Here is a 27,534-nt window from a genome sequence, read left to right on the forward strand (position 1 = left end):
TTTTTTAAAATTATAGTAGTAGATCTCAAATAAAAAATTACATAGTATAGAACTAACTTTTCATTAATCAACACTAATTAACTTTAAGATTTAGATTTAAGAATTAATTTAAGATGCATGATTAATAGTTTATAATTTAGAATCTAAAATTTAAAATAAATAAAATAATTTTTTAAAAAAATTGACCAATTCTGACTGAAAAAGGTTGATTATTTAGCATTACTCAACTCAAATATGATAAATAATAATTAACTGGTCTTGTTACTTTACCAATCTTCTCGTTTTGAAGTATTTATTTAATTATTTCCAAGTATAGCCTATAGGTAGTGCTCAAGTATTTCAATTTTCAAGTGAATATCTTCTTCCTTCTTGTCACTATAGTATGTGAAAGGAGTACACAAATGCCACAATGGGAAGAGCATTATAGCTGGCTAGGATTTTTCTATTTTAGTTGTGTAAATCAAGATGAGACATCCAATGCAAATTGTGTGTGTTGTGTAACAATCTTGAAAAAAAAAAAACATAGGCATAAATAATAAAAAATAAAAGATAGAGTGAATAGGCAAGGAGTTACAAAAACACGAAGATGACTTGCACATGTATGTCTTGGCATCCCATGAAAGATAATAGCCATTATTATGTGATGAAAGCGGCTTCCATCATATATAGAGTCACCATCTTCGCGTGTTAAACCAAGCTTTTACCACCCAAAATTATTACTATTAGCAACCGTGTGCTATTATATTACTATTATTATCCTAAGTTTCTCAAAATGAAATCATAAGTTGCATATCATATAGGCACAACTGGCCAATATATTATGTATGTTGAAACTTGAGAATGATACTAGCCAAATAAAAATGCAAGTAATTAAAGTTACATGAATGCTTTTATGTTTTATCATCATACAAACCACTAACTTTGATGAGTGTTAATTTTCTTAACCTCAACTTTTTCGCATCCAACAATGTTAGAGTAAATTGAAAGCAACCATTAACAGAATAAGAAGTAGAAGACTAAGAACAATAAACTATAAATATAATTTCAAGTTTTAAACCTTAAGACCAAGAGCAGCATTGGGTTATTTTTCACTACTCAACCTTTTCCCAGCATCACAAACCTAAGTATAACAATCATCGTGTCCCCCCACAAGTGTAAGTGACATCACAAGATTCTCCAATGCTGACTGTGAACCTATGCCGAGGTCTACTAAGGGAAAGAGGCAACCTAAGTAGAACTTCACACACACATTGGCTGTCCATTTCCCTAGCCCAACGGCAACAGTTCCGCTCCGAAGCAGTGAGTTCGTGCCGGTGCCGGTGTGAATGGCCATGCCTGTGGCTGTGTCTTTGGTGACTCCCATCGTCGTCTTCATCACGATCAGGGAGCAATGAATTCGGCAGCGATGGAAGTGTTGGTTGGGTACGCAATTGTCCACAAGCATAGTTTGCTAGTGCAAATTGCGATGCACAAAGTGGACGGAGTGGAGGAGATTGTGGTGGTGAAGGCAGTGCAGGCAGTGGAAAAATTGGTGACCTCATCTGGCTCTCCATCTTTGGCACCAATGCCAAAAATGTAAGAGCCAATGTAATTAGATTTAGAATCTTGACTCTCTCCATCAAGAACCCAGAAATGTTTTGATGTTCATGTGGCCCCTAAGTAAACATGCTTAAATACTTGCAAATTCATAAATGTTGGTAGAGTTTTGGTTAATGGTTACTATTTCTCATCAATATTGTGTGATGACTTTGTAGGTGACAACAAATACTATTCTAAGTGGGAGTTCAAACCACCCACCTTATTCTTGATCAGTATTTTATTCAATTCATCTCACAATGGTGACAAGTTGGGTGTGTGAGATAATGCAAATTAATAGCATGCAGAACTCATGAAGTGCAAACCAAGGAGATATTATTGAGGGGTAGAAATAAAATATTTAATCAAAGTCACAGCCTATTCAAAATTTTCATTGATTCCATATGATCTCAGCAATATTTCTTTTCATACTACAATCTAATCATAATCATAACCATAACAAAGATAGACCAAAAGACAGGTAAGAATACTTCTAACTCAATCTTGACTTGAAAACAAAAGTGCTAATAGCCTAATACTAACAGCTCATTAACATAAAAAAAAAAAATATATATATATATATTTATAAATCCCTCAACCAAGGTGATCTGATATTATTAATTGGGGACAATTCTCTGAAGATAACATGCATGATACCATAATAACATGACAAAAGTTAAGTTCTTCACACCTTTTCGCCTTACTTCCAGCTGTTCCTGAAAGGATATAAATTACTTCATTGCTACTCTGAGAAAGTTATTTGGTAGCAGAAATTGCTAATAAAATCCAAGATTGCAATTCATTTCTTCCATCCTTAGCAGATATGTTAAAGTGTATCCTTCGCTTGGAACTATAATAGGAAATCTCACATCAGATGTCTGGCAGAAATTAAGAATTTTTCATAAGTTGTGAACTTAAATATACTGCTCGCCAACTCCAATATATTGCAGGCTTCGTGCGGGACCAAAACAAAGATTTTCTTGTAGCACTGTTTCACTGAAATCCTAAATGCCAAAGGACAATCAGTTAGAGAAACACTAACTTAATTTCAATTAGAACCTCCTTTTTTGATAATTTAATTTCAGAAGTTATCATGCATCATAGATTTCCAATTTCCACAGCCCCTTTCTTATAGTTAAGTTCAATAATATGATGCACTGTTAGATAGCCAGATTATGCAATGCGAACTAAAATATTTGCAAGGAATGGAGTAATACATTGATTTCTGTCATTTCAAAACTAGGTTAAAACTTAACCCCACAACTAGTGAAAGTGAACACTATGGAAGAAGAAAGATTTCTCTAATCTCTACCTTACATTCAAGAAATTAGTCTGAAGTCTCAACTAGTAAGCCAAAAAGCTTACTAAACCATATCTCAACATGTTACTAAACCATCTTTCAACATGGCACTTGTTGACATGTAAGCATTCAATTTTTATAAAATAACAACACATGCATTTCAAGGGAAGTTATGGGAACTAAGGAGCAACATTCTGGCCAACAATGGTCAATATTTTCTCCTCACCTTGAAAGCTCTCCGTCTTCCATTGTCCACATGTCTTCGACCATCCACATTGGTCTCTTTCACACTCATTTGGTCAACTTTGGTGGCCGAATTTTCCATATCCCTCCTAAGCTTCTCTTGTTTCAACCTCAACTCCTCCGCCCTCTGCCGCCAACCTTCCTCCAACAACTCAACAAACTTGTCCTTTATCTCCAGCAGTGGATCCAAATCAACCAACTTATCACCCTCGTATGCTTCTCTTAGCACCGCCGTCTCGATCCCTCCTTTCAGTGACATATAAAATATCCCTGAATGCCTTGTAAAAACACTCGAAAAGGCATTCGAAAATCTATACTCATCACAGAACTTCCCCAAAATGGGCACCGGAATCCTCTTATACAGTGAAAGTGACAACAATTCATGAAACACACCAACCATCCTCTTCTCCATTTCCCTCGAATTCTGCTCCAAATGCGAAACATCCGCGTAAGGCGAAACATAATCAAGCTCCATCCAATCCCTAACCCAGTCCCTCATATCCTTCTTCAGCACAAAACCACTAGGAAGTTGAACTCTAAAATTAGGCCTAACCCTAATCCCAATCCTCTCACTCTCCTCCTCAGCCCTATGCTCAATCACAGATTTCGCAAATTTAGGTTCCCAGTTAACCAATTCAAGGAACGATTGCCCTTCACCAGGTGATCCAATTAACCTAAAATAATTCGAATACCTAGGTACCAAATCAACTAAAAAGTCATCAGGAAAACCGAATTCCTTCTTGACATGAAGCAACTTATCAGCACTAACAACTTTATTCTTAGACATCATCAAAAGCTTACAGAGTTTCGCAACGATCAAGTCCTCGTTCTTCTGGAAGATTCTCTTTTGTTCTTCTAGAAAGTTCTGGAGCTTTGCACTGAACCGGATGAACCGGACAGGTTCGGTTTTGGGCTTAATGCGGTCCAAGTAGACGTCGAACAAACCAGGGTTATGGTTGAGGAAGGTTTCGATTTTGACTTTGAGGTGCATTCTTTGGCGACGCTTTTCGAGGTAGCGAAGGGGGATGACGTGGCGGGGTTCGTTGAGGACTTCGCGAACGACGCGGGCGCATAGCTTGAAACGCTTGTCGTTTTCGATTGCACGGTCGAGTTCTGGGTCTTTGCGCCAAACGACTTTGAGGCTCGAAATGGATCTTAGTTGGTTGAGGTGGTTGCTGAGGATGTGGGAAGAGATGGTGTGGGGTTTGAAGAGCATTGCTTTCAGGTGTGTGACACTGCTCACTCTGTTGCACTGAGTTGCAGAGAAGCAGCAGCAAAAGAAGAAAAAGAGAAAATTTAATTGGGCCTGTAAAGATAATGGGCTTTTGTTAAAGTTTTGTCCACTAAAGTAGCCCATAGTGACAGACTATGTTGTAAAGTCTGTGTTTTTTACTTTTTTTTGCCAATGAGCCTTGACTCTAGTGGCATTTCTCCCCTCTCCCCACCTCAAGGTCTAGGGTTCAAACCTTAGAAGATGCAATTGAGAAAAAAATGTGATAAATATGTGAGGAGTGTGTGGGTGTGTTGTGTACCTAGGATTGGAGGTTGTCTAATCTATTAGGATACTTAGGATTGGGGGTTGTCCAATCCACCGACAAAAAAAAAAGTCTGTGTTTTTTTTTAAATTGAATTAACGGTTAAAATCATTTTTGAAAAATAAAATTGTCAACTTAGTTTAAAAAAAATTAATATTTTAAATTAATAAAAATATATAATAATGAATTAAATTGTATTTTCTATATTTTTTTATCAAAGATAGGAAGACTCGAACTCATAACCTCTAATTAAATATAGGGAGATTATGTTATTTGAGTTATATCTTGTTGGTTTTCTATCAGGTAAATAAATATAAAAAATAATATATATTTATCAACATTAATTATATATTTATATATAAATATATATTGTTTAATTTATTTTATTATATTTTATATTTAATATATATTTTATATTAATAACTAACTTTAATAAATAATTTTAATGCAGACCATTGATTAATGGTTTATAACAAAATGATTAAACCACACATCATGGCATTATAATTTAATTGATGAGGTGATCAATCTAAGCTAATGTTTAAGTATATAAATAGTAGGGTTTTTTTTATGTATATGGAACATAATTATCTACCTTTGAGGTTTCGCTAAGATACTGGTGCAATCAAATATCTATTTCAAAACACCAAAAACTTATAGGAAAAATGTTCTACTAAGCAGAGAGGAATGATATAATTTTGACACTCTAAAAGTATATACTTTCATGATTTCAATTGTTGTATCCAAAAAGAAGATGCTAGGCACTCACAAAGAGCAGTACACATAGAAAGAGACATTAGTGACAAGAAAGGAACGTTCCTAATGCAGAACAACATGCCATTGTAGGCTATGATCATTTCAAAACAAATATGATATATTTAGTATGTACAGTTTTACACACACAAAAAAATATTTATATAAATTCTATATCAAAATATAACATACACAGTCTTTATATTTTTTACTAAATCAACCTCGTTTAAAAAAAATAGCAAATGTAAAATAATGATTATTATATCAATAATATTATATGATTTTTTTTTATGACTAATAATATTATACGATTAAATTACTCTGATAACTAAGTTGGTCTAATAACGTAAGAATCAATAAAAAAATTTAGTTAAAAAATTGATTGAATTTAGTTTAAAAAAAATAACCTGTTCATCTAATAATTTTTTAAAATATATATAACTTTTCTAAAACAAATAATGTTTGAAAAATAATAAATAAATATAAAACAAAATTTTAAACTTGAAAATTGTTTGTTATTGGCTAGTATAGATAAGTAACTGATTTTTTTTAGAAAATAGTGATTTTTTTCTCTTTAAATGATAAAGATATAATTTTTTTAAAATAAGAGAATTAATAATATATTAAAATAATAATTAATTATGTTTAAATTAACATTTTTTATTTTTAATATTAGATTAATAATGGTTTTTTTTATTTTTAATTGTTGTGATTTTTTTTTAAAATGTGGGATGATTTAGTTCAAGAAGTAAAAATTGAACGGTCCAATTTCTAAGAGTCACAGAAATTGGACTCTCTGACTTATGTACTCAGAGTTTTCAATTTGTATTTAAAAATTAAAAAAAATAGAATTTGATTTATGTACTCCAATTTTTTTTATTTTTTAAACACAAATCAGAGGATATGATTTGTGTATTTCAATTTTTTTAATTTTTTAAACACAAATCAAAAAATTCGATTTGTATACCTCTAATAATTTTAAAAAATATTAAAAATTATTATTTATGATTTGGATATTGAATCATATTAATTTTTTTTGTGACTATTGAATCATATTAATTATTTAAAAATTTCAAAATTTAAATTAAATTTAATTTTATATTGAATCATATTAATTTTTTTTCCGTGACTATTGAATCATGTTTTTTTTTTTTGTATTACTATTGAATCATATTAATTATTTAAGAATTCAAAATTTAAATTAAATTTGATTTTTGATCTTCTAAAGAGAGCCGTCAACCATGAAGTGTGAAGGCCTTAGCCATTAAGCAAGCATGGGTCCTCATTTTCAATTTTCCCTTTTTTTTTTAAACATTTAAAAAAAAATAAAGCTACAAATACAAATACGTATTACGAAACAAAGCGTCGTAACAATAATAATCGTCCAAATTCGTGTTTTTTCTTTTCACTTTCACACTCTCCATTGCTCTTAGGTCACTTCTTCTTCTTCATTGTTTTCTTCACCAATTTCTCTATCTATTTTTTTTTTCTCAATTCTCACCTTTTTTGCACTCAATTCTTGTTTATTTCAATCTGTTTCTGTTTTTTGTTCTAAATTATGCTTATAGGATTATGATTTGAGCTTATGGATGAAAAATTGAAGGGTTTTTTTCACTTTTGCCACGCGATTTTGTTCAGCTGAAAATAAAAATTAGAGAGAAAAAGAAAACTTTCCAATTTAGGCGGAAAAAGATTCTCTCTTTTTTTTTTCAATTTGATTGCCGCTTTTTCTGTCTACATGTTCGTTTTTTGGGTGACGAAGAGATTCTTTTAGGGTTTATGAGTGAATTTTGCAACTGGATTATTTGAATAATTCATGAATTGTAATCTTGCAGCTGTTTGGGGTTTTGATCGCATATTTTGTTGTGTTTCTGTATCTGTAATTGCATGATCAGATAATTGTGTATTATCGTTTTTAAAATGATCATCCTATTCATTGTGTTTATTAACCCCCTTTTTCTGATAACATGAACTTGCAGATAATATCTGTTGATCATGGGTTTCAATTCGGTCTATAGGAGCTTGCAGGATATATTTCCACAGGTATTTGCTCTTTACCTTTTTAAAAGTTGAGAATGTAATTGAATTATGATAATCTATTGTTTAATTTAAGTATAATAATCGCCACCCTGTGATCTGGTGTTATTATATTGTATTCTAGATGAGAATTTTGAATTGTGGGATTGAATCGATATTCAAATATTTAATTAATTAAAAAAAGAAAGATTATTCAGTGTTGGAGATTCTAGCTGAGTATTAAACACAAAATAGCTGCGTGTTTTCGGATGAATGAATAGCGTTATATGCTGTGGTTTTCACCTAAAAATCCTTAGAGGACACTACTAATTTCACCTGAACAATTTCGGATATTTAGTTATTTAACACTATGTGATTGGTAAAAAAGTATATAGTCTTCAAATTTTCAGAAACCAACACTGGTAGTTTCCATATACATGAGAACAAGCTTGAAAGCATTTTTTGAGACTATACTTACCAAATTCCAGAGTATTTTTGTGTGTATTAATATCCGTATGCGATCAGCATGTAAGCATCACTCTCTCCTGATTCCAAAATGAATGTTCTGTTTCATCATTTTGCAATATGCAGGTTGATTCCAGAATACTGAGGGCTGTGGCTATTGAACATCCAAAGGATGCCGATCAAGCTGCTGAAATTGTTCTTACTGAAATTATTCCTTTTATTCCAAAAAGCAACAACCCTCCTGCTACTCCTCCACAGGATAATGGCCCTGGAGTGCCAATAAATTTGCAAGGTGCATTTACTTGTTATGTGCATTCATTTCTCTATAGTTGAACTGGTTTCCTAATAAACTTCTTATGATGTGCTCAATTTGCAGTTGAACGGGAGGAGGAAGGGAATAAGTTGAAACATCGTCGGCGTGTTGATGTTAAAGATGTTGGGCCTTCTTTTGCTTCACCTTCTATACCTGTAGAAATAACCAATACGGCTGGAAACTATGTTTGTGTTAATGATGCAGGGTTTTCTTCTGCTCCACAATTGATGCCCATACAAATTACTAAAACTGTTGATTGTTCTAGTACACCAGATCTGAATGTGTCTCTGGATGTTGTCAGCAATTCAAATGATGGTACTGCTAGAGTTCTTGGGCGAAATCAAATTCTGGATCTAAATGTTCTTTGGAATGGTGAAGATAACTTTACTGGAGAGACCTCAAGTAAGACAGCTAAGAAGGATACATCAAATGGTTTTAGGCAGGATGCTTATGAAAATTGGGAGTGGGGACAAGTTGATGTAGATGCTGACAGCGAAAATCTGATTTCTGCTGGGGTGTGTCAACAGATTGAACGTGACGTTATCAAGGAGTCAGTTTCCTTGGATGATAATGGTAATGCAAATGCGAACATTCTGACTGGAGAATTGATGGGTTTTGTTAGTAGTGCTGCTACTATTTCTACTGAAAACCTCTTGCTGGACAAATGTGAAACTGCCTTGATTGACAAAGATGCTGAGGGTCAAGCTGTTTGTCATGTTCAAGGAGATACAGTTAATGATGATCTAGAGAATGTTTCTGCATCTTCAAAGCAAGATTTTCTTGCAATTGAAAGTAATGGTGCTGTTGATGAAATTCATCAGAATAATAAAACTGTCCAATCTAGTCAAATATGCAGGATTGATGTGCTTGAGGAGATAATTGATGAAGCAAAAACTAACAAGGTATTTTAACCGCTGCATATTATATTGAATGTTATAGTCATTGCTAGTAGCTTCATAAAGATAAATGGCTTGGATTGTGAAAGTAATGTCATTGCTACACCGAATGACGTCTAGCAATTTATAATTGTTAAATGGAAGGTTTAGTTATATGGTAATATGTGAATATTAAGAGTTTAGAATAATGTAATAACAATTTGCTAGATGAAATCTGTTAAGAACTTCTTACTTTATATTAATATTTTATTTGACATTGATAATGATGCAGAAAACTTTGTTTTCATCAATGGAATCTCTTATGAACTTAATGAGAGAAGTGGAGCTTCAGGAGAAATCTGCAAAGGAGGCGAATATGGAAGCTGCTACAGGAGGCTGCGATATTCTTGCTAGGGTGGAAGAATATCAAACAATGCTGGAACATGCCAAAGAAGCAAATGACATGGTTGTACACAATAAGAATAATTGTTGATCTAAAAAGTTACTAAATGTTTGATGCTGCTGTGTTAATTAACACATTTTTTACCCCAAGTATTCTTTTTGCAGCATGCAGGAGAAGTTTATGGAGAAAAGGCAATTCTTGCAACTGAACTTAGGGAACTTCAATCTCGTCTGCTCGGTTTGTCTGAAGAGAGGGACAAGTCTCTTGCCATTCTTGATGAGGTTGTTTACAATTTAACTTGTTTAGTTGAAAATTGTTCTTCAAACATTTTCCCCATATGTCCATGCAATAATCGATTGGATTACTTTACTTGATATCAAAGGAATAAAATTACTAGCTTCTTATTTTGGTTCATCTCCTCGGTGTGCTTCCAGATGTGCCAAAATCTTGAATCACGACTAGCTGCAGCAGAGGAATTGAGGAAAGCAGCTGAGCATGAAAAGCTGCAAAAGGAGGAATCTGCAAGAAAGCTTCTTGCTGAACAGGAAGAGGAGATGAATAAGGTAGCACTGGAGTCCTTAAGGCTACAAAAGGAGGCAGAGGAGAATTCAAAGGTTTGTGCTTTCCCTGCTATACCATTTATTTCATTATTTCATTGAGGAATATATTTCTAATCTTTATAGTGTTTCGTTTCTTGCTTTTTCTTCTTGGCAGTTACGGGAGTTCCTGATGGACCGTGGGCGGGTCGTTGATGTCTTGCAGTAAGTGTTTTCAGGCTTCTTTTTTAAATTTGTATTTTCCTGCTTGTTTCCGTTATCTTATTCTCTTTGCTGTCAATTATCAATTAATCTCAAAAACTTGCTGTTGGTTTTTTTAAAAAAATGCTAGAAATGGTTGTTAACCTTTTCTACATTGTTTTAGTTTTGGTTATGAGTTGATAATTTTCAAACCAATGGTATGTGTGCATATTCTTGACTTTGTTAATTATGATTTTCTTAAAAACTTCCTATCCTGATGTTATTTTATCTTTTACTTGTTTACTCTGCAGAGGAGAAATATCTGTTATTTGTCAGGACATTAGGCTTCTAAAAGAGAAATTTGATGCAAATCTTCCTTTGAGCCAATCCTTCACCTCAAAGGAGACCAGTTGCATCTTAGCATCTTCAGGTTCATCCCACAAAACCTCGGCGGCATCGGAAGCTGGTTCTGTGCTCAGTGATTCGACTGAACTACTGAAGACTAGTCCAGCTGCCTCAGTTGCAAGCCTTTCTTCTAAGAAAAGTTGGCATGATGATGAGGGGAAGAAGGAGGAGGAGGAGAAGGTGGATATGGAGAAGGAAAAGGAACATGAAAAGTTAAAGGAGAAACTGAAGTTGAAGTTGAAGGAGAGGGAGATGGAAAAATTCAAAGCTAATGATGACAACAAGGATCTTGTTGATGATGGGTGGGATATTTTTGAGTGGTAGTTATGTTAGGTATTTTGCTTATATCTTCTATTTCAAATATGAGTAGCGGTGGTAGGTAGTAGTAAATAGCTAGTAACTTGAAAAGTTCAACTCTTTAATCTTTCTGCAATTTTGTACAGAAAACATAATTAGGTGAATTTTTCTTATACCCGGTTTCTTACTTTTGGTTATCACTTATCAGATGTGCAATAATTTTATATTTTTTTGTTTACTATCTTATTGAACATATATTATTGCAGGAATTGAAAAATTTTAACTATCGAATTAATACTAATTAAAAAGGAAAAGGAAAACTTGATGCGGTTTTTTTTTTTCCCCCCAAAACAACATAGTGAAATGTAATTGGTCAATAACAATACATTTCTTGGTAAATGAACATTAAAACATCTTTGATTAGAAGTAATCATGAGTGCATCTGATAAATTGTATAATAATGAGATTGCTAGTAATGTAGGTACCTCTATAAATATCATCACTTTTTATATTATGAGTAGTGTTATAATATATTGTAGTGTTCAAAAGATTATCACTTTCTAAATAAACTTTTTTGTAGAATTTGGGATGCTTGATGTAACAGTCTCAATGCCATCATGCTCTGTAGGATATTAGGGAAAATTCAGAGATATGTAAAGTAATAAAAAAAATTAATCACTGTTTAATTTATAATTTTTATCATGTATAAATTTTATATATTTAATTTAAAGATAATTAGATTTTCATTTTCTCCCTTTAAAGGAGTTTGAATTGGATAACACAGATTAATACCTAAAGATAAGAATTATTAGGAATGTGAATTATCATTAATGTAGTTCAATCAAACAAATTAATATTGAGTCTAAATAATTTAATTTAGTATTATCTCTAATCCAAATAAAGGACCCCTACAAGTGATTTGTGTGTCCAAAGAACAAGAAGGTGTTTTCAAAGGCATTGATGAATGTTATTGTCTTCCTATTATTGTTACTTTATGTCATGTTTGGATGCCATCATATTCCAAGTGAATGAATGACACTGCCCACTTGTGGAACCTAATTGGAACATGACTGAAAACCCATTATGTTAGCATCATCATATGTTGTAAAGTGTAAACCAATATTAACATTAACTACCCCCCCCCCCCCCCCCCCACCCTAGAAAAAGTGATGCCCTATTCTTAGCTTCATTTTGGAATTGAAAAGCTTGTATAATATATGGTTTTTGTTCTTTTTCATTGCCACATTGAAATTTTAACACAACAAAATGAAGATTCCATGCTATCCAGAAGTAAGATAAAATGCACTTCAATCCAATATCTTAACTTTTAGTGTCAGGAAATGGTTGGTGATCCATTGATTTAAAATTTTTAAACTCTCACTTTGGAATTTGGAGGTTGCTTATAATAATGCATGGTTGATTCCGGAACTGGTTTTTGTTTTCATTTTTTTGTTTCTTTAATTTCATTAAGATAATTATATATTAAGAGCAAACTCTTTGTTAACTTGAAAGAAAAATCACCAAATTTCAATCATATTTGTCCACCAAATTTGCACATTGCAACTATTGATTCAATAGCAATAATTAAAAGCTAATATTAAACAAAAAATACTAAACAAAACTGAGAATCAAGGGCTTAGTTGATGAAGTCATAATATAAAGGAATATAATCTTCATCTTCAATTTTGAATTATTTACAATACAATGCTTGTTCATAGCTTACACATTTCACTATGAATCTTGCTCTTAAGCTCCTACTTTAATTTCTTTACCTACCCTACAACCTAACATATATAAAACCTTGTTAGTATTGATTATCTTACTAGTACTACCACCCCCAAAACTTATACTTAATTTCCATAAGGTACAATAATACAACAATACAATTTCATCACTACTACTTATCTCAAAGTATATGGTTAGTAATCACAAATTGGAACCCCAAATTCAGCTTCACCACAAATTGAAGAATTCTAAATCAATAGATCCACCTCTACATCTTGATCTAAATTTCTAAGAGAATAAAATTATAGATATTCTAAAATATGTACTCTTTTCTTAGTCCAAACTTAACCGATGTGGGACTTGACATTCCGCGAGCAGAGCCGGCGAGATTGGGAGAGTTTAGTCATGCCAACACAAGAGCAAGACAGTGCATCTCCAAATTATGTAAAGCCTTGTCCTTTGTTGCCTAACTTGTTTGGAACACCTCTCCCATGAACGAATCTTGGAGCTTCTAACAGAGTATACATTAGCTGCCATTGTTTGAATTGTTGGTTTTGTGAAGAAAATGAGAGAAGTTGAATGAATGAATGAATGAGTGAAGAAGCTATAATGTATGTATGGTATGAATAATAATTGTACTAGGGCAATGTATTTATAATAGTGGGAACTAAGAAGAGAGTTGAAGATATGATATGATGAATAAAGGAAGAAAATTTGTGGTGTGTGAGATTGTTGTTGTGGGGCCCAAATGGTTTGGAGAAATTGGACATGTCCCATTGTCCACCTAAGATGACAAAGTCACAGGCATGAAGGTTGTCCCCTTTGCCAAACACGCCTTTGAGAGTGACTTGTCATCCACTACTACTGATTAAGGGCCTTACCCTTGTTTCCTCCACCATTCTTAATGCTATCCATTTTTTATGCCTATTTTTCTATTTTTATACATCTTTATCTTCCATTTTCTATTCTCTTCATTTGTTAAGTAATCTTAATATGTATTATTGAAGCCCAATATGCTCTGTGCACAAAAAAAAATCATTAAATCAATTATCAATATAAATACATGTTATAATACGAAATATATATAAATACATAGTGATATTTTTTATTAGTAGTCAAGATATAAAAATGACAATAATAAACTATATATGATTGTAAATTAGTATTAAATCTTAATTTGTTTAATAATTGAATTTCTTAATTATAAGTTTATTAAAAGTTTTATATCGTTAGAGAGTATGAATGTATGATCATAATAGTCTTTAGAAATGTTAAGTAACTTTTAGTTTTTAAACTAAGTTTTAGGGTAAAATTAAACTATGAATCCACTCATTTTTTTAAAAATGAGGTATATATATATATATATATATATATAAAGTCTTTAACGAAAATCAACCAGATTCTAACAAAGTTTATCACTTTCTAACAACACAATTTTTTTATAATATTTCTCCCCCGCCCCCTTTCTCTCTCTCTAGTATGACTAGATCAATACACCAAAGGACGTCTTAACTAAAAATAAATAGCCCAATAATAAAGTGATAATGTATAATAGTATACATTGTTTAAAATTATCATAAGTTGGTTGCTAATAAAGACATATCCTAATGGAGTAATGGTAGTTATGCAAAAGGGTCTAATCATATTGGTGATTAGTTATAGACCAAATAAAATAATAGCAAACCAAAAGGTGGATAAATGAACTAAATAATAATCATTATCATATGATAATATAAGAGTTTACTTTTTATACACAGAGAATGTGAAATGTTTTATATAATTATATAATTATATTTGTTTTTTTTATGATTATTCACACAATCAATATAAAAAATAATTATTTTTACTAATTTAATATTATGTTATTAAATATACGTATAAAATTATTTTATACTCATAGTGTATCAAAATAAATTTATAATATAATCTGAAAAACAAATTCTAAATGGAGCTATAGCTTCAATAACATGTGGCATTTTTTAGGGAGAAAGTGGGTTTCTAGTTTCTAGTTTCTACTATGATGAAAGTTCAAGAATGAAGTTATGGTTTGATATAAATCACATGACAAAACTTCCAACATTATTCTGATTGGAAGAAAGCTGACTCATGTACACGATGCTCGGAGATTTTGGACATTTCCCTTTGTCATGTTACATAAATTCCTTTACACACCTACAAGACACTAAATGACCTAAAACTCCATATGACGTTTCAATTCCTTTTATTTCTTTAATTAAAAAAAAAAACAAATTTAAACAATAATGTGATCAACAGACTATTAACCTAATAGACATATTAATCCTTTTTTTGTCTATTGAATATGTAAAATTAAATAATAACAAATGTTAGGTTAGTCAAGATAGTAAATACTTTAATTCAAACTAAAAAAATCTTAAGTTATATATATATATATATATGGTTATACAAATGACATTTCAAGAATATAAATTTGTGTATTATAATTTTTTCAATCCTTGTTATATATAGATAGTGTATTAATAGGCCGATAATAATAAAAAATTTAAAATTATTCAAATGTTTTATTTTATAAATATATATAATAAATAATATTTTAAAAAGATAATTCTGATATTAATTTATTTTTATATTTTTTTTATATAATAGAAGATAGATGATACGATATGATATAATAATAGATAGATAATAGATTATAGATATGTTGGTTAATAGAAGCTACATCTATGGCTAGATCATTCTATTGCCATTAGATTATTTTTTTGTAATTCCACTACTCTAACAAAATTTCTTTAATTATTTAATTACCATTAAATTTTATTGGTATAAATAGACACTGAGTTTGTGATAATTAAATAATTAATATCATACATACATTTGTGTATAACACTAGCACGTAGACTTGGACAAAACTATCTAGTAGATTTGTATAGGACAATACACATGCATCCAAAAATAATCTTCTGTCTATTTATTCGACATATTTTCTCCACATACACATAACATATCTCTTTATAACTTTACGAAAAATTTTGAACCTCTCATATTCAAAATGAACATGACAAAATCGTATATTCATATTATATATCAATCTCCCATATATATATAGAGAGAATGTTTATCATCATTTTAACTTTGTATTTTCTGAAAACAAAAATAAATAAACTATATTATAAACATGTTCAATGATAAAATCATTAAAATAACTTCAAAAAAACTTCTTTTTTTTTAAAAAAAAATCCCATCAATTAGGAAGATAAGTTTGAGGGTCAAATGAATGTGTGGAGTGAAAATTAAGTTATGGCTACAGATTCAATTGATCGAAACATTGATGAATTGATGATGTTGAGAAGACAGAAAACACAAGATGCTTTTCCACAACAAACACAATGATTCAATGCAAATGAAACAACTAACTTTGAAGGTTCAAAGGGGTTGCCCCCCAATGGAAGCCATAGTCACGTGCTGTGTGATATAAGTGCATAACAATTTCCTTATCATGCTCATCGACGTGACATGCCCACCCTTTATCTCTGCCGGCACACCCATCATCAACAAACTCAAACTTATAAAGAAGTAAATAATCCACATCAATTTCTCCATCAATAACATTCAATTAATTAATGTTGTTGTTACTAGAGTTTGAAGAAGTTTCATGGTAAAAACCTAAATATAAAGTATGGACATTTTGCTGAGTTACGGTGTTTGCGTGTCAGATATATTTCGGACACTATATTTATTGATATTTGTCTGATACGCGTGTTTGTTGTGTTTAACTGTGTCTTAATAATAAAAAATAAAAAAAATTCGCTGGATACACTTAAACACATCTAAATACCATCGTGTATGTATCAACGTGTCTTTTCTTATTGTTAACATGTATTCTTGAAATAAATTTAAAAATAATATATATTGTTATTTATTAAAATAAAAAATATTTTAAATACTTTATATAATTAAAAAATTAATTTATATTTTAATATTAATAAAATATTAAAATATCATTACGATTTATCTAAAAAATACTTGATATATATATATATATATATATATATATATATATATATGCAATTTATCTAAAAAATATTAAAATATCATTACGATTTATCTAAAAAATACTTCATATATATATATATCCTACGAAAAGTTAAAAGTTTTAAGTATCTTGGGTACATCATACAGGATAATGAAGAGATTGAACATGATACAAATCATAGGATCCAAGCAGGTTGGTCAAAATGGCAGAGTGCATCTGATTTTATTTGCGACAAAAAAGTGCATCTAAAACTTAAAGGTAAATTCTATCGCACCGCTATAAGACCGGCTATGCTGTATGGTACAGAGTGTTGGGCGGCTAAAGGGGAACACGAACATAAGTTGAGTGTGGTAGAGATGAAGATGTTGATATGGATGAGTAGTCATACGCGATTGGATAAAATAAGGAACGAAGATATAAGGGAGAGAGTTGGAGTAGCACCAATTGTAGAAAAGATGGTTGAATCGCATTTCAGGTGGTTTGGACATGTGAGAAGAAGACCGATAGAACATCCAGTCAGGATGGTGGATAGGATGGAAGATAGACAAAGGGCGAAAGGCAGAGAAAGACCTAAGAAGACCATCTATGAGGTGGTCAAACGAGATCTACATGTAAACGGTCTCTTTGTAGACATGATACATGACAGAGCACAATAACATCGTTTGATTCATGTAGCTGATCCCACTTAATAGGATAAGACTTTATTATTATTGTTGTTGTTGTATATGCATATCCTCGTGTCTTATAAAATTTTAAAATTCGTGTGTCGATGTATTTCATGTCGTATTATGTTCGTACCAATGTCCTTGTATCATAGATAAAGACCCTTTAACAAATTAAAAAGAAACATTATTTCTTTATTTCTTTATTTATTTTTCTTCCATGCCATTTATTATTAAGGTAAATTTTGCCGGAAGTACTTGTAAGATGTAGAAGTCTGCTCCTAAAAGGTTCCTACTGTGAGAAATTATTGGGATAGTAATTTTTAGTATTTTTAGTTATTATTAGATTATTATAAATATTAATTATATTTAATAAATAAATTTTATTAATTTATTGTTGGATGATAGGATGAGATTTGTTTCGGGGTTTATCTAAAATCGGATAGTGATTGGGCTTGTTTGTGAGGTTCAAGCGTTAGAGGAGGGTGGTTTTTGATTTGGTTTACGTCTGAAATTGCTGTTCGAGTTGTGTATGTGAACAAATGGAGGATGATACTTACAAAGATACTCCGATGTCTAAGTTAGTAAGGGATTAAACAGGTTTTAAATGTATTGGACCTAGTTTTATTTAAGTGCTTCAATGTATTTATAGGTGATAGACTAATAACTATCGTTGAGGTAGTTTCACTTCTGATGATGAATAATCGCTCTTTTATCTTGAAATTGTTAAAATCTCTTTTTTAAAAGTGAGTGAAAATTTTTAGAGAATAATTATTTATTTAACTCTGTTAACTTATGTTAAATCCGACCTCTTTAAAAGAATCGGTCAAATAATAAAGACTAAACCTTTAGCTTAAACCTTTTTATCATAGTTAGACCTAGCCATAACAATGAACCAGAATATGAACAAATTCTAACTAAATAAATAGCATTTTCCTACTAATTAGTAGACTATAACATCCCTATAGAATTTCCATATGTGCGTTTATATTAGTAAGTGGAAACTGCTCATTACTTTAGTGTATGTCCACTATTTCTATAATTTTTTGTGAATTGTATACAATTATTGTTTTTACTTTAATAGAAGTCTTGATTGTAAATAATGATGAAAGCTCGTGCAGTTTGTTTTCGGATAAAGTTAATAATTAAAAATTATTAAATAATTTAATAAATTTAATTAAATTATTATCTAATAATATTTAATTATTAATTTCGTTCAACACAATTACAGGTGTACATGATATCACATCAAAAGAAATAAATGAAAACGTGGCATATATATATAACTTGATTATTTTGTTTAGTCGACGTAAATATATAGGGTATTATTTCATGGTCTTTGTAATTTTTTATTTTTTATTTTTTAATTTCTGTTCAATATTATGTATTTGTTATCTACTGTATCATTTTAGTATATATATCTTTAAAATACTTATAGTCTTTTATAAATTTTTGCTTCTTACAGCATAACTATTTTAAGAATATTTTATTGGTCCTATAAATATCCTAATTAAACAATCTTAGTTAAAAAGAGGCTAAAATCGTATTATATTAATCAAAATTCAGAGATCACCAAAAGATTTTGTGTAAAAAATAAAAAAGTAAACGGAAGAAAAGACCAAAATTACGTAAACCATTTTTATAAGAATTAATAACATATATAAACCACTAATAAGATCGATAACTATGAAAGTCTCTTCTACATTAGTTTATGTCAAAATTAATAGAAATTTAAATATGGAATGAAATTATCAAATAATTTAGATAATGAATATAAAAAATATAAAAAATCTAATAATAAAAATTAGATGCCAACCTTAAAAAAAGTGATTGTGGAAGATATTAAAAAAAATCTAATAATAAAAACCTAATAAATCGATGACTAATCTGTCGCAAATCTAAACTTTGTTTAAGGATTTACTACTGGCTAATGGGTTACTGCATGCATATGGCGGGATTCAAATTTTCGACACTTGCTAAAACAGACGAATGAGCTGACTACTCGACTAACCCAAATTGGTTGTTATTACCCTCCTTTTATTGAAGAAAGAGTTGAATTAATTAGTTATTCAATAACAAGTAAAAAAAAATAGTAGTAATAGATACTTTCTATTTGATGATAGAAACAAAAAAAAAGACTCTTTCAAATGATGGATCAATAAAAATTCACTTATTTCAATAACAAAAAAAATTCTGACTTATATTAAGAGCGAAATTGGCTAAAGAAATGAGTCATAATTATTATGGAGAATCCACATGGTCAAACCTGTAGTTATTCTAGGTACTATCGCCTGTAACGTAGGTTTAGCAGTTTTAGAATCATCAATAATTAAGAACCCGTGGATCTATTTGGAAATCCTTTGAAAATATTGTCAGAATGATAATTTTTTTTTAATTTTAAATATTTCGTACAGTACCCAATAAGTTAGTGGGCTTTTTTTAATGGTTTCGATACCCGCGGAATTATTAACAGTATCCTTTTGGAGAATGTTAATAAATTTCAAAATCCATTTCGTCGTCCAGTATCAACAACCATTTTTTTATTGATACTGCAGTAGTTTTTTGGTTGGGTGTTAGAGCAACATTATGTATTGAGAAATTCTTAACTTTAGATCTCTTTTAAATTGGTTCACTTGTGAATTAAAATCTCATATATATTGGGTATCTAGGGAGATTTTACTTTGAAAGGACTAATTCCTAGATACATCTTTCAACTTACTTTTAGTATGTAGATTTTTTCTAAATTTTTCTAAAGATAAAGATTCAAATTTCATTTTTTATCTTTTTTTTCTTTTTTATAAATAAACCTTTCTTTCTCTTTGTCTCAAGTCCATAGCTCTTTTCAATTAAAAGATACCTTATATTGATAATACACATTCCAGTTGATCGAGTCTAATTCTAATAATTTTGTTTCGAAGCAAAGATATCCACGGGGCGATTTGTCCTATTTAGATATTCATAAAAACAAAATTTATCAAATCAAATCAAAACATTCGTTTATTTTGTTTGATATGCAGTAAATTTAAATTCATATGACATGACCTAATTAAATAAATAAGAATTTTTGTCTTTTATTACAAAAGCATTAGTTTTTTTTGAACTAATTTCTTTTTTTTTTACATTAAACAGATATCTATGTTTGACAAAATTTTGAAAAAAAGTGTTATAATATTCAAAGTTTTACTTTAGGTAGAAAGATAAAAAAAAAAAGAAATAAAAAATGACTAATTAATCAAATAAAAGAACTATTTGTTTTACAGAACAGAAGATATGTCTTTCACATGACTTGTAGCAATAAAAAAACTATATAAGTTGCATGATCATTCCAAAGAAACGCACCTTAAGATAAAAAAAATCTAAAAAACTCTTTGAAAAAAGAGAAGTTTTTGTACAGCATTAAAAGCTTATTCATTAGGGCAATCAAATTTCTACGAAAAATGCAAAAAAATATATATAAAAAATACAGGAAAATTGAAACTCCTGTTTTTCTTTAGATCTAATTGTTTCACTCCGATAGTATCATAAAATAAATGCATTTTAATACTATTAAGTTAAGTGAAATAAAAAAGATGGAATCCGTATTAGACCACTTCACTTATTTTAGTGGATCTTACGAAGTCCAGTCTCCGCATTGAATTTCATCAAATACTAACAAGTCTGAATAGGTACCAGTTAAGTTATGCAATTTTTGTTATTTCATTCGTTATACGAAAGAGTAGGTCGAAAAACTATATAATATATATAATACAAGTATATATGTAAGAAAATGGACTCAATTTTGTTTTATGGAGTTACACAACTATCTATTGTAAAAAACTCATTTCTTATTTATAAATGCTCAATATCTAAGTAGGCTTTCTTAAATTGATAGTGTTTTCTAGGTCATCTCAGACTTTGATATTTTTGTCCAATCAATACTTTTTAACATACATTTACATATTAAATTAAAGGATTTACTTATTATTAATGGAATTTAACCCCTAATTTTTTTTAGATTTACTTGTTTTATTCCGATAGTATCATAAATCGAGTCAATGCATAGAAAATGAATATCCTTTTATCGAGCATAATGATGTGAATCGAGTTTTAATGAGTTTAAATATGCAATGTTAAGCTGTTTCGCTTTTTCGGTCTGAAAAATGCATTGTGAAAACGGAATTGGTGTTATTTTTTTTCTTTTTATTCCAAATACCTCATTATTATTATTATTATTATTATTATTATTATTATTGTGATAATACCTTGTTATATAATTGAGTTGATGTGGAAATATTATAGTGCAAGTCATATATAAAGGTGATGATTACTGATCAGATTGAAGGACCTAGGCCCACATGAGTTTGACTGTTGGTCCAAAACTAGACATAGTGGGCTTTATTGGGCCCAGCCCAATGAGTTATCTGGTTATATGAATTACACGTGTGCCTGCGTTTGATGACTTGTCTATCATGTGGGACCCAGCCCACGTGCATTAACTCTTGTGATTTTGTACCTATGACTATTACTATTATTTTATTATATACCGACTTCTACTACAGAAACAATAAAATAAAAAATTGAAAATTAAAAACGTTCATGCAAAACCAAAACTATTTTATTTCAAGTAATGGGAGAAACAATTAAGTATAATAATTCATGTAGAATACATGAATAATCATGATTGGATAATAGAGTAACAAATTTTATACCATATATTATTATATTTAAAGTAAATCTTGAAAATATTTGCACCAAAACAAAATCTTATGCAAATTTGAAGCCAATATATTGATCAATCAAGATATACTTGTCATTAATAAATAATTATTTATTTTCATTCTTATGATGCTAATATTTGAACTTGTTACGTCCTTAAAAAATTGGTATGATAAGTTACAAGCTAAATAAAATTTGTTTTTATTTTTGAAGATTTTTTGTGCTTAAAAGTAGCTATCATGCCTTTTATTTTTGGAGCAACAAGCATTCTTTGATATCCTTGTCTTAATAGAAATTGAAGTAAAAAAGAAAAAGAAAGAAGAGATAAGATGTTTGTGGTTGAAGTGTGTGACTATATGTACCCTACATGCCGGATCAAACTTCAACGGTTGTATGCTAAAGTTTCAACTTTGATCACTTCCAATATTATTATTGTATCAAAAAAGATTGTCTTCATTGAACACTAAGATTGATAGATAGCTATGAAAAAACACCATTTTCTTTAGACACAACAAAGCAAAACAAAAATAATTGAGTGCACTAATTCATGTAACCATGATGCTGTCCATGCCTTCATTCAAATTGGTCTTAGATATCTAAGGAAAATTTGTGAGGGATTATGATGCCACATTGCCACTATAAGAAATATCATGAGACATTATTTGATCATAAAGTAAGTTATGATTTTTGTTAATGTTATAAGTGTGAAGAGTAGGTATAAAATTAGTCTCACATTGAAAAAAACAAAAAAAAAGCGAATAGTTTATAAAATGAAAAATCCCTTAATTAATTATCTTAAGATTTTCAATTAGACATAATATTTTCTCATAGGTATTAAAAAAAAAACAGACATAAAAAAGATATTAGGGAAGAAAAAAGTTCCTAAAATGTTCACCATGTCAAGTTATTTTTAATTTTGTTAACCTAACAATATATAATTATATATTTAATCTATCAAAGCTAATTTATACATTGATTCCATAAAAAAAAAAAATTAAAAGTTGACTATTTTTATCCATGGAAATAAACTACTGTATGTTCTTGATAGCAAGGACATAAATACATACATAATTTTATATGAAATTATTTTACATTGACACTGAACAAATTAAATCCATAAATAAAAAAATAAACAAGATAAACCATAATGAAATTGATGATTATTTTCCATGGAATAATCAACAAGTTCAAATAATACCCAGATTTTCTTTGATGGGAATTATTAATTAATAAATTAAGGACATAATTTTGATTCATTATCAAATTAAACAGATACAGAAACATGGAAGACAACATATTTATCTAAAACATTAGGATGTCTTCATTATCATCACTGCCAATTATTTGCATTTGAAGTAACTAGAAACCTTTTGGAACCAACCCCAATGCCTTCTGAATGTCCATCTGTCAAGTAAGAAAAACAACTTATGTAAATTATTTTCACATGGTAATTTACATATATAATATATGATTTTGTTAGTACAAAATTTCATCTAATCATAAGCTTCTTCATATAGATTTTTTGATACAGCAGGCAATTGTATCAAATACTTTGGTTAATATATAGTCATTTGTAATTAAGTTTAGTAAAGTTTTTAACTTCATAAAAAAATAAAAAATAAAAAATAAAAAACACCTACAATATTACCATGTAATCATGTGTAAACATACATCTATATACTATATAGTTACGTGTATGCATATTTTTCCATAAATATGCTAACAAATATCAATATTCAATTCTAATATATAAGATAACAAAAAATATATATCTATACAAAAAATCAACTATTATATATTTGTATGTAAATATATGTATATATGTGTTATTTTATACATATTTAATATATAATTTATACAAGTGATTGATTTAGTTGGTAATATTTTGTATATAATTAATAAAATAATATAATATAATATATAAGATAATGAGAGGAAATATATATACTTCAAGGGCAAGTGGTGGGGTGGTAGGGCTATAACGCCTGAGAACTTGGCCATCTTCATCAACTAAGAACTTTGTGAAATTCCATTTAATTCTTGATGATCCCATGCTTCCTGTTTTCTGTGATTTCAAGAATTTATATATTGGTTCTGTCTCTGCTCCATTCACACGCACCTACACATACATATATATTAAAAAAATTAATTAATTCAATTCTTAATCAATAGGCTTATTGTTATAAGATTAAGAGAAAATTCCACTCCCCTCTTCTGTGAGATGCTAAAATGATATTTCCCTCCTTTCTATTTTATAAATGTACATTTCCCTCTCTTCTAACTTTTAAAAAATCTCATTTTTAATCCATTTTAAACTTTTTGTGTTAACTAATGTTAACTTTATCCATTTTTTAAGAAAAAAATATTTTTTAAAAAAATATTCATTAGCAAAAATTTTATTTTTTATTATTAAATTTTGCTTAATAAAATATTTTTTAATAAATTATTTTTTTATTGATTAAATTATATTTTTAAAAAATTTAATAATTATATTATTTTTTTAAATACTCTTTAATAATTTTTTAATTATTAAATTATAATTTTACCAAAATTTTTGTTAACAATTTGTTTATATTTTACTATTAATTTTTCGATATCTATATATTATTTTAACATTAAATAAAAAATTTTAGTAAGATTATTTTTCAATATCAATAAATATTAATTGTTATACATATTACCAGTGGTAATATTTTTTATTTAATATTAAAATAATATATATTAATATAAAAAATTAATAGTAAATATAAAAATAATTGTTAACAAAAATTTTAGTAAAATTATAATTTAATAATTAAAAAATTATTGAAAAATAGGTATCTTAGAAAAAAATAATTTAATTATTAATTTTTTTAAAAATATTTCGTTAAAAATACAATTTAATTAATAAAAGAATAATTTATTAATGGATATTTTGGTAAGCAAAATTTAATGATAAAAAATAAAATTTTTGTTAATGGATATTTTTTCAAAAAATAATTTTTTTTCATAAAAAATGGATAAAGTTAACATTATTAACACAAAAAATTTAAAATGGATTAAAGAGGAGGTTTTTTAAAAGTTAGAAGGGAGGAAAATGTACATTTATAAAATAGAGGGGAGGGGAGTGACATTTTAGCATCTCGCAGGAGAGGGAAGTGGCATTTTCTCTAAGATTAATTATATTGTAGTATTAAGGCTATTATGTTACATACCTTGCCTAAAATGGGAAAAGTAGCCTTATATCTTTCACAAGCAAAGGCTTCAGCTTCCTGGCTGGTTCCAGGCTCTTTATTCAAAAATTGATTGCATGGAAATGCCAATATCTCAAAACCTAACACATTATTTATTTAACAAATAAAATTTTTTCATCAGTAATTTTTCTCTCTTTTTTTGCTACACTAATTAATAATATAATTTGGTTGAAAAATGTATTATTGGTAACATAAATACCTTTGTCCTTGTATCTACTATGAAGCTGAGTTAACTGGGTATAATTTGCATTACCCAATGCACTGTTTAAAAAAAATGAAACGAGTTAACTGCAAATAATAATAATAATGATAATAATAACAACAAATTTGTTATAAGGAAAAGAGAATAACCATTTTGATGCAACATTAACTATAAGAAGAACTTTTCCTTTGAAGACCTTCAGGTTCATTTCTCTGCCCTTGGAATCCTGTGTGAAACAACACAAATATTAACTCTCTTAACAAATTTCCCACATAATTTTTTTTATTGCAATTTCTAATTTCTAATTAATATAATTATTAGCAATTATAACAATGATAAAAGGGCAAGTTAACATGCAAAATAATGATAATCCCATTATTTCAACTGAGACATTGAGATTAAAAACATTATACTATAACAACCTTCACTGTGAATTCATGGATTGATCTTGCTGTGACTTGTTGTGATTGAGAACCACCCATTATTTCTCTTTACCTTTTTCTTCAAGATGCAAATAACAATTTTCCTTAGCCTTGATTTCAATGCCAAAACTTTGTTCTTTCTCTTATTTATTTATTTATTTAATCTCAACTCTTCAATGTGATTCAATGATTTGGCTGCACAGCTTTTGAATCTGTTTGATTAAACTAATAAAACCAAACAACTATACAATTTTTTTTTTTTTTTGGTTCTTAGTGTAATCGTTTTCTTACACGATTACAACTAAGATGTTTCTTCGTTATTGAAAGCATGTTTGTTTAAGTAATTTTCCTTGTTAAGTCACACCCTGGAATCATAACGTGGTTCTCTTGACCTTTTTAATTTTAGCTTTTTTATTGTTAAATTTTGTTAAGAATTCTAAAAAAAATCTATTTATTGATTTTAACGTGTTTCTATTTATGTTATGTGCTGATTAGTGACTATTATAGGCAAACAACGTGTGCAATGAACCAATTTATAGAAGCATAGATGAAGAGGATGTAAATTACTCAACTAAAAAAAGGAAAGAAATGTATAGGAAAAATAGGAGACCGAAGTAATTTCAACAATTCTTGTGATTAGTTAAATTTTTTTAAATAATTAATTTATGTTTGGAGCATTAACTTGAAATAATCAATTTTGTATGACTTGTATGAAAATGTTGCTTTTGTATAATAAATTACTAGAAAGGTCTAAAACGGTTTATTACTTTATTTATATTATTTAATACATAAGATAGTTGGCATTGATAAAAGTACCATAATATAGCCTTTCTTTTTCCATTATCAAGACCATTATAACTTCTGCTTAATATGATATCATTGTTGGTTCTTTACTCCCCCTTCAGGTAGCTAAACTAAAATATCTTCAAAAGTTGTTTATAATCATAAGCTCTTGTACTTTCTAAATTAGTAAATTACATTGGAAAACATAGTACTTTTAACCGTCTCATTCTTCTTCTAACTATCACACGTTTTCTTGAACATTATAAAATATGACAAAGAAGGTACCCTTAAGTTAAGGATAATTCAGTTGTTGTAATTAAGAATATTTTATATGAAATGGGATGGGCTGTAAAACCTTTTTTGTTTGGTAAAGCTGGGCTAACCAAAGTGATGGGACGGACTGTTAAACCTTTTTTGTTTGGTAAAGTTGGGCTAACCAAAGAGATTAGTTATGTAGATGGGCCTTTTAAATCTTTTTTGTCTCTTTTTGGCAAATGTGGAAGCTTTGGCTAGTTTTTCCAATTGAGTTCAAATTCTTGTAATATCCTCTTATTCTTAGTTGATTATAGTAAATTTTTCTCTTCTGTATTTTGGTATGTGGATATTGTAGTTCATTTTAGGTTGAACAATGTAATCATTATTTTTTATGAAGAAATATTGTAGTTACAAGAAAGGTTATGTTATTTCGACATGCTGATCAAGGCACCAATGACCTACTTCAACTCTCAGAAGGGTGATCAGAGGTTCGCTTAGAGTATAAGCTCCAAGGACTTGTGGGTTAAGGCACCGGCATTAAGAAGGCATGACCATGATGTTTGACTATTGGTGTTTACCCGGTTACAAAAGCTTCTACACTATGTTTGTCTTCTTTATAATTCAATTA

General features: G+C 29.2%; 4 protein-coding genes across 6 annotated transcripts; 1 reads left to right on the top strand and 3 right to left on the bottom strand.

The window, feature by feature from the left end:
- Window positions 1–1,133: 1,133 nt before the first annotated feature.
- On the bottom strand, window positions 1,134–1,553 carry LOC130963502 (uncharacterized). The gene has a single exon (XM_057889611.1). The coding sequence runs from the start codon at window positions 1,551–1,553 to the stop codon at window positions 1,134–1,136; it is 420 nt and encodes a 139-aa protein (XP_057745594.1).
- On the bottom strand, window positions 1,481–4,362 carry LOC130960387 (protein WHAT'S THIS FACTOR 1 homolog, chloroplastic). 2 transcript variants are annotated; one of them, XM_057885768.1, is made up of 2 exons: window positions 3,102–4,362; window positions 1,481–2,571 (listed from the first exon to the last, which is right to left on the bottom strand). In XM_057885768.1, the coding sequence occupies exons 1-2, from the start codon at window positions 4,332–4,334 to the stop codon at window positions 2,569–2,571; spliced, it is 1,236 nt and encodes a 411-aa protein (XP_057741751.1). In that variant the 5' UTR covers window positions 4,335–4,362; the 3' UTR covers window positions 1,481–2,568. The 2 variants fall into 2 exon arrangements, with proteins under 2 accessions (XP_057741751.1, XP_057741750.1); XM_057885767.1 differs by having other exon boundaries at window positions 1,481–2,579.
- Window positions 4,363–6,673: 2,311 nt separating this feature from the next.
- Window positions 6,674–11,121, top strand: LOC130961370 (uncharacterized). 2 transcript variants are annotated; one of them, XM_057887217.1, is made up of 9 exons: window positions 6,674–6,839; window positions 7,386–7,449; window positions 8,014–8,179; window positions 8,264–9,102; window positions 9,368–9,541; window positions 9,643–9,759; window positions 9,913–10,092; window positions 10,193–10,239; window positions 10,527–11,121. In XM_057887217.1, the coding sequence occupies exons 2-9, from the start codon at window positions 7,402–7,404 to the stop codon at window positions 10,942–10,944; spliced, it is 1,989 nt and encodes a 662-aa protein (XP_057743200.1). In that variant the 5' UTR covers window positions 6,674–6,839; window positions 7,386–7,401; the 3' UTR covers window positions 10,945–11,121. The 2 variants fall into 2 exon arrangements, with proteins under 2 accessions (XP_057743200.1, XP_057743201.1); XM_057887218.1 differs by lacking the exon at window positions 6,674–6,839 and having other exon boundaries at window positions 6,888–7,449.
- Window positions 11,122–23,262: 12,141 nt separating this feature from the next.
- LOC130962253 (probable glutathione peroxidase 5) lies at window positions 23,263–25,928 on the bottom strand. The gene is made up of 6 exons (XM_057888414.1): window positions 25,869–25,928; window positions 25,596–25,672; window positions 25,444–25,505; window positions 25,206–25,324; window positions 23,960–24,130; window positions 23,263–23,415 (listed from the first exon to the last, which is right to left on the bottom strand). The coding sequence occupies exons 1-6, from the start codon at window positions 25,926–25,928 to the stop codon at window positions 23,371–23,373; spliced, it is 534 nt and encodes a 177-aa protein (XP_057744397.1). The 3' UTR covers window positions 23,263–23,370.
- Between the last annotated feature and the right edge of the window lie 1,606 nt (window positions 25,929–27,534).

The sequence above is a fragment of the Arachis stenosperma genome, chromosome 2 (genome assembly GCF_014773155.1).
Source record: "Arachis stenosperma cultivar V10309 chromosome 2, arast.V10309.gnm1.PFL2, whole genome shotgun sequence".
NCBI classification, from domain to species: Eukaryota; Viridiplantae; Streptophyta; class Magnoliopsida; order Fabales; family Fabaceae; genus Arachis; species Arachis stenosperma.